The sequence below is a fragment of the Dendrobates tinctorius genome, unplaced genomic scaffold (assembly GCF_039654945.1).
Source record: "Dendrobates tinctorius isolate UK_male_01 unplaced genomic scaffold, ASM3965494v1 ptg000394l, whole genome shotgun sequence".
Classification (NCBI taxonomy): domain Eukaryota; kingdom Metazoa; phylum Chordata; class Amphibia; order Anura; family Dendrobatidae; genus Dendrobates; species Dendrobates tinctorius.
The window spans coordinates 664,528-676,866 of NW_027362060.1; the positions used below are offsets into that span (position 1 = coordinate 664,528).

Genomic DNA, 12,339 nt, shown 5'->3' on the forward strand with positions numbered 1-12,339 from the left:
TCATGGCCTTTCTACACGTTCTCATCCTTGTCTTTATTGTGACAGCCTCCACCACAATGCTTTTTTTCTCATTTTTTGCCTTGCAACAATACAGCCGTTAGAATAAAAGTCAGCAATATTTTAATTCCTCTTGTAAAGTGAAAATTTTCCAAAAGCAGAATAAGGGTCTGTTGTGAACTCAGTGTACGAACAGGGAAAGTTGTAGATATGCATAGGCTAGGCTGTGAAGAGACAGAAATAAGATACAAGATGCCATATAAGGTTCCATTAAAGATTTAATTTATAACACAAATACTGCTTTTTATATAGATACAATATAATACAGCTGTTCGGTAACTGCTGGTGTTTATTCTGGCTCGTAAACTGAATGGCATGCTTTTAAATGTCTTTTTCCTCGAATTTCCTTTAATAAAATGGCCTTTATTTCAACAAATCCAAAGTATAAAATCATGCAATCTCTACATCCTATATGATACAACCAATATAAGATATGAAGCCAGCCTCCTAAAAACAGCCAGTGCTCCCACTGCCAGCAAGTTCATCCACTTCATGTCTTGCCCAAGAGCTATCCACCACAATGTTCTAAGGCAGAATTCAGACAGTAGCATTTTCCATGTCCATGTGTCCGGGTGACTCTGCCGCTCAGTTATTGGCCAAAAACAGTCTTCATTATCTAATGAAATGGCAAAAAAGCATCACTAGTTCTTTTTAAGTCTATGGTTAAAGGGGTTTGCGCTTTCCACTCGTCACTAAAGGTCTTGCATACTCCACAAAATCGTCTATAAGTACTGGCCATGCTCCTGAAAGAAAAAGAAAAAAGTTTTTTACGTAAGCAGTTAAAAAAATAATAAAAAACCCAAACAAATTTCAGGTTCCTGTATCATTTTCGCAATGAATTTATGATAAAAAAAACTTTCGCCTCAGACAGGCCCAGATTCATCAAAGTGTTTGTGTCAAAAAACGGCCACAAAACACTTTGAAAAGTAGGTAACTATTTGTGCAACTCAAAGTCCCGCCCGAGGCAGAGGCAACTGCGGGAGGAAGGTCTGGAACGAGCGACCCTGGCTACCAGGCTTAAAAGGTCCAAGAGAATGTCGTCGGAACACCCTCAGGAATGTACAAAAAAACTCTTCATCCCTTAGGGGCAGGAAAACACTGGGGATTGAGGGAAGGGGAGGGCTATTTAAACCTTTTGTTTCCTGTCCCTAATTAGGATGGGGAGGCAACCGCCTGTGTGCTAGTGTGGAGGGGATTAGAGAAAAATGTAATTTTGAAGTTTTGAGTTTTTTTCCTTGTTACACCGTTTACCAAACAGATGAATTATTTTAATATTTTGATAGATCGGGTGTTTCTGACTGAAAGCCGTGATACCAAATATGCGTTTTTTTATTCTATTTTGAATGGGGCAAAAGAGGGATGATTTGAAATATTATATTATATTATATATATATATATATATATATATATATATATATATATATATATATATATATATATATAGAATTTTGTGTTAATATTTTTAAAAACATTATTTTTTACTTCTCACTTGCTTCAATAGCCTCCTTAGGAGCCTTGATGATGAAATCTTCTGATCGCTTGTGTTACACATAGCCGGGCTTCAGCATGTAATAAGCACAGGTGAAGAATATGATATTCAGACTTTTCAGCGATTCTAGCCACACTACAAAAATTCATCGCATGGTAACACGGTGCTCACTTTTGGCTGTGTGGTAATGAAACACTTTGAGCCCGGTTCACCATTTGCTATTATTTCAAGTTCCATTTATTTTTTTTTGTCTTGTGTTATTCGCTGATATTTTTTGCACCAAATTCATAAAAATAGCTCACATGGTTTATGTTCCACTAAAATTATGCAAAATTTCGGCAAAGCTTCAGGCGTACTTAAAAATTCATTCTGGGAGTATATTTGCAATTTTTCAAAAAGTCAGAAAAGATGAATCAGGTGACAACATATGGAAATGCTAAACTACACACCCAGATAAAAACTGAAAAAGTAAAAACAAAAAGATGAACAAATAAAAAGGGGACTTTATAAAAGGCTCAAGTGGAAAGATGAATGTGGTGCAGAAACAAAACAGACAGTAAAATGCTAAAAAGACAGAAAAACAGATGCAAATGCAATAATGAATCGGGCACTACGTGTGCAGGCAGCGTCTGTAGTGGAACCACTTGTAAGGGTAAAATGTACAGCTTAGCAATAAAAACATTTCTGAATGTGCCATCAGCCAATCTTTTGTAAAGGACTATTACAAACACAGAAAAGAACAATAGTGTCAGGGATGCCAATGTCAGGTAAGGGCAAGAACACACATTATAATGATATGGTACTAAACACTTCACACATTAATTCTAGAAGACAATTGTGGCTGGACTTAAATTCACAACTAAAATGCAGAAACATCAAAATTGTAACCAAGAAGAAATTAACTCACGTATTTTCCAGTTTAATTTAAAAACTAAAGCAAGGCAAACCACTTATCAGCAGAGCAAGTAACAAAAAAGTTAAATAAAAATTATCCCTGTTTGGGAATCGGTAGATCATGATTACTATCGGACCCCTACTACCACTTCTTGGGAATTTCCCAATATATTTTAACTATAATTTTGCTAAAATAAATTTCTAAAAATATGAATAAATACTGCTTAGATTGAGAGGCTCATGGAGTAGAATAAATACCTTCTTCATCATAGTTGGACATGTCATCTGCAATCATATTGCCAAAATCCAATAATAAGTTCCATGTGTCTTTTGGGATTGACCTCTTATGGTGCTCCTAAAAGATTGGAATAGAGAATATATAACCATCCAAAATTTAGAGCTTTATGAAAGATACTCAGTTACAACATGTAAGGAAAAAAAAAATAAAATAAAAATGGACTCTAGAAGCAGTGAATCTTTTAAGAACAAATGATTTATATGTTAACATTCAATTGTTCTGGAAAATGAAAAGAGAAACAACTATATCCATGGCACAACTTGTAAGATTCATAAATGAAAAGAATTGTACAACTAATAAGCACTTGTTTAGTTGTCATACATTCCTCCTTATCAACCTATGCACATGCACGCTTGGCTGAGTATGCATGTGTTCACAGCTTGGTGGGAGGGGGGAGGTCTTAGGCTAGTTTCACACTTGCTTTTTTTTTGCAGCGTGTTTTTCCCGCAAAAAAACGCATTGAAAAAACGCATACAAACGCATACAGATGCTGCGTTTTTTTCAAGCATTTTTATGAGCATGCATGAAAAAAACGCAGCGTTTTTATGCGTTTGTATGCGTTTGCGGTTTTTTCCAACATTAGGTGGCCCCTCACACTAAACTAAACCATGACTTTACTAACCCTAACCCTGACCCTAACCCTGACCCTTAACCAAACCATACCCTGATCCTAACCCTAACACTGACCCTGACCCTAACCCTGACCCTAACCCTTAACCAAACCATACCCTGATCCTAACCCTAACCCTGACCCTAACCCTAAACCCCCTTAACTAACCCTAACTCTAGCCCAAACCCCTAAATTCCATTGTCTAAACTAATGGTAAAAAAAAAAAAACGCATGTGCAAAAAAACGCATACATAAGCGTGCCAATGCGCACATATGCTCACCATAGACTTATAATGGGTGTCTTGCTGTAAAAAAACGCATTGCGCGCGCATGCGTTTTTTTGAGGCAAGTCGGACGCCCAAAAAATGCAACAGGTTGCATTTTGTGCGCCCGAGCGCATACCGCAAAAAAACGCAAGCGCGGAAAAACGCGTACAAACGCATGTGTATGCGCACATAAGCGCATCCCATGCAAAGTATAGGAAAAAAAACCGCATGCGCTATTTAGCGCTAAAATACCGCGAAAAAAAACGCAAATGTGAAACCAGCCTTATCTCCATTAAAAACAGGGGATCAGACATGCCTACTGCCTCTGACATCTGCCATTAGGGAACAGTAAGGACACCCACTTTCCCGCATAACTCCTTGGTGATTGCTGCCATACATGTATAGCAGAAGAGCACCAACACAGCCTGGAGCAAGTTCAAGAGCCAAGCCTGCTCCGGTTAATGCCTGCACCCAAAAGTAACTACTGAAATTGAAGCTACCTACAACAGCAATATCTTAACCAGTTAAATATATACAAGTTTGGTATCATAACAAGATATGGGAGAGCTCGAACGGTAGAGTTCAAGGTCCGTACTGGACACCTAGTGTGTTTGTGCACGGATTCTGAACAAGGACTTCTCACGGAAGTCCGTGTTAGGCTATGTTCGCAAGGTTTCTGCATCTCTTGGCAGAAAAACGCAGTGGAAAATTCGCGCGGTTTTTATGCGTTTTTGATTTGGTTTTTCATGAGGTTTTGCAAATCCACAAAGCTAAATAAAGAAAAGAATTCAGATGTCATTTCCTTGTTCAACCTCTTTAGTAATTAACAGGTGTCAACCAGATACCGTCATTAACAAAACGGTGCATAAAGAGATAAATAAAGACAGACACACACACTCAGCAGCCCTTGTAGGAGCATTAACATAAAGTTTGGGTAAGAATACAAGGAGAGAACAATGGAAAGGACACCATTGTAGGCATTCACTACAGGCCGCCTGTGCAAGCTGAAGATATGGATGAACTCTTTATGCATCAAATGGCCAAGTTCTCCAAAAAAAAATATGACATCGTTGTCATGGGAGATTTCAACTATCCAGACATTTGTTGGGAATCTCTCCCAGGCGAAAACTAACAGGTTAAGCAAATTCTTATCCTCTCTTGCTGACAACTTTATCGTCCAAAAGGTAGGGCAGAAAACAAGGGGAACTGCTACCTTGGATCTAATCCTTATAAATAGGGAGGAAACGGTTGAGGAGGTAAGAGTGGCTGGGACCCTAGGAGGTAGCGACAATGCTAATTTAGAACTTTGGATAACTAGAGGAGGAAGACCTGTGAAGACTCAGACGTCAAGGTTAGATTTCTGAAAGGCAGATTTTAAAGGGACTCAGAAAGAGAATCGGAGGGATCCAATGGCTGGATATCCTTAAGGACAAAAATGTCCAGGAAGGATGGGAAATCTTGAAAAATGAGATTCTCAAAGCACAATCGTTAACAATTCCAAAAAGAGGGAAGAAAACGAAGCATTTAAGGAAACTAGGATGGGAACACAGAAGTTAAACACATGCTGAAAAGGAAGAAAAATGTTTATCAAATGGAAAGAGGGAGTCATATCTAATGAAGAATATAATGCTGTCTGCAGAACTTGCAGGGCACGAACCAGATTATCTAAAGGTGACAATGAATTAAGGTTTGCAAGAGATGTCAAAAGCTATATAAAAAAAAAGGATTTTGGAGCTATGCCAAACGTAAAAGAAAAGTCAAAGATACTATAGTGTTAGGCGTCGGGTTCCTGCAGCGGCTCAGCAGGAATCCAGAGCCTCACAATCTGCGATCTCTCATTGTCTATCGACTGCAGAGGAGATTGCTCAGCAGTCTCGACGTCCCAGACGCTCTGCCCAGACCTGCTCTGTGAGTCTGGCTGTTGCTGCCACCTTTGGGTCAGCAATAGCAATGCAGGCTGCTTTGCAGCAAAACGCTCCAGAGGCTAAGTCCTCTCGTCGCGCTACTGGGCATGTTCACGAGACGATCTCCCATTGGAGATTGGGAGTCACATGCTCAGGTCCTTCTACTGATCTCATTGGTCCATCTCAGAGATCTGGAAGGTCCCGGAAGCGCACGGCTATAAAAGGTCCGCATGGCCGCTCGTATAGTCTCTAGTTGCTACTGTGTGAATGATGATGGATGCATGAACCTGCGAATGACTCATTAAGCTCCCCTTCCTCTGATATTACGAGTGTGTATAGGGACTTAGCATTAGAGTCTGCGCCAGCCAGTGTCAAGCTTCAAGCCACAACAGCATCCTCTACAGTGCGCCAGCTATCGGGCATTGTTGATTATGGAGATAACCCCTCTCCATAATCTTTGAAAATTCTTGGAGAACAGGAGAAGTGCCAGAAGACTGGAGAAGAGCAAATGTTGTTCCTATCTTCAAAAAGGGGAAGAAGGTGGACCCAGGCAACTATAGGCCGGTGAGTCTGACTTCTATACCAGGAAAGATCTTTGAACAAATTATTAAACAACATGTATGTCAATACCTGGATAAGAATGAAGTGATTAAACAGAGTCAGCATGGGTTTGTAACTAATAAGTCATGTCAGACTAACTTAATTTCCTTCTATGACGGTATCACTGATTGGGTGGATCAAGGAAATGCTGTAGACATAGTATATCTTGACTTCAGCAAAGCATTTGACAAAGTCTCTCATACAATCCTTATTGAAAAAATGACTAAGTATGGAATGGACAAGGCAACTGTTAGGTGGATTCATAACTGGCTTAGTGATCGGACCCAAAGAGTGGTCGTAAATGGCTGCACATCCAGTTGGAAGAATGTCTCAAGTGGGGTACCACAGGGCTCTGTCCTGGGCCCTGTATTGTTCAACATCTTTATCAACGATTTAGATGAAGAAATTGAGGGTAAACTGATTAAATTTGCTGATGACACAAAGCTAGGAGGGATAGCTAATACTAGAGAGGAGAGAGAGATGATTCAAAAAGATTTAAATAAACTGGAGAAGTGGGCAGCAACTAACAGAATGGTTTTTAACAGGGAGAAATGCAAAGTACTACATCTGGGCAATAAAAATGAAAAAAGCATATATAGAATGGGAGGAATAGGGCTAAGTGACAGCACATGTGAAAAAGACTTGGGTATACTAATAGATCACAGACTGAATATGAGTCAACAGTGTGATGCAGCGGCAAAAAAGGCAAATGCAATTCTAGGATGTATTAACAGAAGCATACAGTCTAGATCACGTGAAGTCATTATTTCCCTCTACTCCTCTTTGGTCAGACCTCATCTGGAATATTGTGTCCAGTTTTGGGCACCACATTTTAAAAAAGACATCAACTGGAGCAAGTTCAGAAAAGAGCGACCAGAATGGTGACCGGTCTGCAAACCCTGTCTTATGAGGAAAGGTTGCAGGATTTGGGAATGTTTAGTTTGCAAAAGAGAAGACTGAGAGGAGACTTAATAGCTGTCTACAAATATCTAAAGGGCTGTCACATTGTAGAAGGATCAACTTTATTCTCATTTGCACAAGGAAAGACTAGAAGCAATGGGATGAAACTGAATGGGAAGAGACACAGATTAGATATTAGAAAAAACTTTTTGACAGTTAGAGTGATCAATGAGTGGAACAGGCTGCCACGAGAAGTGGTGAGTTCTCCTTCAATGGAAGTCTTCAAACAGAGGCTGGACAGACATCTGACTGGGATGATTTAGCGAATCCTGCTTTGAGCAGGGGGTTGGACCAGATGGCCCAGGAGGTCCCTTCTAACTCTACGATTATATGATTAGCGGCAGTATCTGTCGCCGCGCTGCAGTCTGAAGCTCCTCTTGGTGTCCACAGTTGCAACGCCGCACGCACGGTAGGTCTAGACAGACTGACCCTCTGCCTAGGGTTCAGCTCCTGTGACCTTATACTGTGTGTGCACTTCTCTGAGACCTGTGATTCCAACAGGCTCAGCATTTATGTTATACCTTAGGCGTCTCTGTGAAGCTAACAGCGTACACTCAGCGCACACCGGGTGACGTCCAACCCGCGTGCAATAATACCACCATATTTAGTGTTCGCCATTATTTAGCAGTGGTGTTAACACCTTCTGCATGGTGGACCCCGAGCGGCGATCGCACTTTATTATTTATTTATTTAGTGCGTTCCGCCGTTCCTAACACTATAGAATTTTTACAGGATGAAAATGAAGAAATGGTAAAAAAAGGATGTTGTGAAAGCGAAACTTTTAAATTCCTATTTTGCATCTGTTTTCTCTCAGAAAGGAAATGTAACATCAACTGATCCTCAGTGTCCTATTAAAGGAATAGAAGAAGCCAGCATATCTATAAACAGAAAGATAGTGAGGAAACACTTAGCTAACATAAATGAATTCAAGTCTCCAGGTCCAGATGAATTACACTCCAGAGTACTGAAGGATATAGCAGAAGAAATATTTGAACCACTCTCCATAATCTTTGAAAATTCTTGGAGAACAGGAGACGTAGAAGAGCAAATTATGTTCCTATCTTCAAAAAGGGGAAGAAGGTGGACCCAGGGCACTATAGGCCGTTGAGTGACTTCTATACCAGGAAAGATCTTTGAACAAATTATTAAACAACATGTATGTAAGTATCTGGATAAGAATGAAGTGATTAAACAGAGTCAGCATGGGTTTGTAATTGATAAGTCATGTCAGACTAAATTTCCTTCTATGACAGAATCACTGACTGGGTGGATGAGGGAAATGTTGTAGATATAGTATATCTTGACTTCAGCAAAGCATTTGACAAAGTATCTCACACCATCCTCATTGAAAAAAATGACTAAAGTATGGAATGGACAAGGCAACTGTTAGGTGAATTCATAACTGGCTTAGTGATCGGACCCAAAGAGTGGTCGTAAATGACTGAACATCCAGTTGAAACAATGTCTCAAGTGGGGTACCACAGGGTTCTGTCCTGGGTCCTGTAATGTGTAAGATCTTTATAAATGATTTAGATAAAGGAATTGAGGGTACACTGATTAAATTTGCTGATGACACAAAGCTAGGAGGGATAGCTAATACTAGAGAACAAAGAGATGATTCAAAAAGATCTAAATAAACTGGAGCAGTGGGCAGCAACTAACAATGGTTTTTAACAGGGAAAAATGCAGAGTACTACATCTGAGCAATAAAAATGAAAAAAGCATATACAAAATGGGAGGAATAGGGCTAAACAACAGCATATGTGAAAAAGACTTGGGTATACTAATAGATCACAGACTGAACATGAGTCAACAGAGTGATTCAGCAGCAAAAAAGGCAAATGCAATTCTGGGATGTATTAACAGAAGCATATAGTCTAGATCATGGGAAGAATTCCTTAATTTTATATTTTTTGTTGTTAGCTGAATCAGAAAAAAATAAAGTTTTGAATGAAAAGCAACATGTCTTATATGGTGTTTGGACACATCTATAATAACCTACTGTAGATAACAATTCCTACAACAATAAAAATTGGTTATTTGAATAATACAAACATGGGGATAAGGTATTACCCAAGGTTTGTGCTCTTCTGGAAACAATTCTCACACCATCCTTTAACAATTCATTTATAACATTATCATTACAAAGTAAATGCAAATTTTTGTTAATTATGTTGCGGATTTGTTTAAAAATAGGGACTATAAGTTAGAACCAAAGTAGGAACGTCCTTATTTGATTTTACATTAAGGAATTCTTAATTTGCAATTCAAATTATGTTATGTTGCTGAATGTACTAAATGTAATCTGAAATATGTAGGATCAACTATCCGAAGATTGAAGGATAGAATACGGGAACATCTGTATGATATTGTGCAGTCGACAGATACAAATATTTCTAACCTATCAAAACATTTTATTTCTGTTCACAATAGGGATTTCTCCCATATGAGAAAGAAAAACACGTGGTGGTGATAGAGAGAAGTCGCTACGAAATAAGGAAGCATTATGGATATATTTGCTTGAAACACATGTACCTTCAGGCTTGAATTTAAGAAGAGAGTTCATGCTTCACTATTGAATTTGTTCATTGTATTTCATTATAATTATTTTTTGCCTTTCATGTATTCTAAAGGTTTTTTTCTTTTTTATGTTTGCATGGTTTTGTATAGTTGGTGGTAGTAATTTGCATTTTTAATTAATTGATTCTGATCAATTGTGTATTAGCTTGATAAGTTGTTCAGCCAACGTCTTGAGGTTACTCTGAGTCTAAGAGCAGTACATGCTCGAAACGTGTACAGAGCTCCTCTGAATTATCCCCATGCGGTAATCCGTTTCGGGATATACCGATTAAATGATCACAGCAGCCATGTATATTTTTTAAAGTTTATTAATAAAGCACTGAATTTTATTCCTGGAGCTGAACCTTTTTTCACTTGAAGTATTCAAAGACGTTTCTGGCGGAGACGTGTCCGTGCTCGGATGCATTAAAGTTCAGGATGAACTACGAGGGGTGAGCTGAATATCCTTTCTTTTCTGTATATATACTTACTGAATGCCTAATCCCCGACACCCTCGTCTCCTGCAACAAAAACAAAATAATAAACCAACATATAATACTATGTAGTCCATTTAATACCGAGTGTCCCATGGCGATCTCACGTGTAGCTACCCAGCCTCTGGCGATACACTGACAGGAGGTGATCGCTCCTGCAGTGTATCACTGCGCTGCCGTGAGAGTTCACCGGAGTTCATCAGCTGCCGTAAGTGAGAGCACTGGAGCTGATCAGCTGATGTACTCCAGTGAACTATCACGGCGACTCAGTGATACACTGACAGGAGGTAATCGCTCTCGCAGTGTATCACTGGCATCCGGGTGACATCGACATGGGACACTCAGTATTAAATGGACTACGATGGACAGGGAGTATATGTTGGTTTATTATTTTTGATTGATTGCAGCAGACGTGTGCGTCGGGGATTAGGTGTTCGGTGAGTATGTATATTGCATGTGATTATGTCAATGGTTTTATTTTATTTTTATTACAATTGAACTTAGGCGCCGGATAATGAGACTATTCTCCCATCATCGGCTCATGCGGTCTCTGTATATGTGACACTTCAGAATTGTCATTGATTAACCTTGCTTTACTATTCCATTGCATTTTTGGAGTATTTCCATGTGGGAAAAAACGCTGCAAAACGCAACAAATCCACATCGTGTGCACATAGCCTAACTATTTGTGTTTGACAGCCAGAACAAAGCTGGTTAAAAGGCTGCAGCGCAGCCAATCAACAAGCTTTTTCTGTGTGGACACTTTCGGCCCCATCACAGCCATGTTAAGTGATTGGCTGGCGAACCATGTGGAAAAAAAAAAATTATTTAAAAAAAAAAACAGAGTGGGGGGCCTCTATATTTTTGATAACTAGTGCAGGTTAAGCAGACAGCTGCAGGCGGCAGCCCTCAGCTATATGTTTTATCTGGGCTGGTTTTAAAAAAAATAAAATAAATTTTTGATAACAAGCCAAGCTAAGGCTAGTTTCACACTTGCTTTTTTTTGCAGCGCGTTTTTCCCGCAAAAAAACGCATTGAAAAAACGCATACATAAGCATACAACTGCTGCGTTTTTTTCAAGCATTTTTATGAGCATGCATGAAAAAAACGCAGCGTTTTTATGCGTTTGTATGCGTTTTTAGCGCGTTTTTACCGCGTTTGCGTTTTTTTCCAACATTTTTAGGTGGCCCCTCACACTACCCAAACCATGACTTTACTAACCCTAACCCTGACCCTAACCCTAACCCTTAACCAAATCATACTTAACCCTAACCCAAACCCTAAACCCTAACTAACCCTAACCCTGACCCTAACCCTAACCCTGACCCTAACCCTAACCCTGACCCTAACCCTTAACAAAACCATACTTAACCCTAACCCTGACCCTAACCCTAATCCTGACCCTAACCCTTAACCAAACCATACTTAACCCTAATCCTGACCCTAACCCAGACCCTAATCCTTAACAAAACCATACTTAACCCTAACCCTGACCCTAACCCTGACCCTAACCCTGACCCTAACCCTTAACCAAACCATACTTAACCCTAATCCTGACCCTAACCCTGACCCTAATCCTTAACAAAACCATACTTAACCCTAACCCTAACCCTGACCCTAACCCTAACCCTGACCCTAACCCTGACCCTGACCCTAACCCTTAACAAAACCATACTTAACCCTAATCCTGACCCTAACCCTGACCCTAACCCTTAACCAAACCATACTAAACACTAACCCTGACCCAAAACCCAACCCTAACCCTGACCCTGACCCTAACCCTAACCCTAAACCCCCTTAACTAACCCTAACTCTAACTCAAACCCCTAAATTCCATGGTTAAAAAAAAAAAACGCATATGCAAAAAAACGCTTACATGAGCATGCCAGTGCGCACATATGCGCATCCATAGGCTATAATGGCCATTTTTAGCGCAAAACGTGCGCATATGTGCGCATGCGCTTTTTTGCAGGGCCAAAAAATGCAACATGATGCGTCTGGAAAATCCAATCGCACACCCCAAAAAAACACAGCGCATGAAAATCGCATACATGCGCTGACCAGTGCGCAGGTATGCGCACCCATGTTAAATATAGGGGAAAAAACGCATGCGCAGGTTAGCGTTTTTTTCCAGCGCTAAAAAACGCAAATGTGAAACCAGCCTAAAGCAGACAGCCGAGGACTGGTATTTTCAGGCTGGGAAGGCAC

The 12,339-nt window shown here is 39.9% G+C and overlaps 1 protein-coding gene across 6 annotated transcripts in view; it reads right to left on the reverse strand.

Moving 5' to 3' along the window:
- Positions 1-257: 257 nt before the first annotated feature.
- DCUN1D2 (defective in cullin neddylation 1 domain containing 2) overlaps positions 258-12,339 on the reverse strand; it is a 43,396-nt gene continuing 31,314 nt past the window's right edge. For all 6 annotated transcript variants that reach the window (XM_073563531.1, XM_073563526.1, XM_073563530.1 and 3 more), the window contains exons 6-7: positions 2,699-2,795; positions 258-800 (exon numbers count right to left, since the gene is read on the reverse strand). In XM_073563531.1, the coding sequence (XP_073419632.1) occupies positions 721-800; positions 2,699-2,795 (177 nt within the window). In that variant the 3' untranslated portion in view covers positions 258-720. The remainder of the gene's footprint in view (positions 801-2,698; positions 2,796-12,339) is intronic.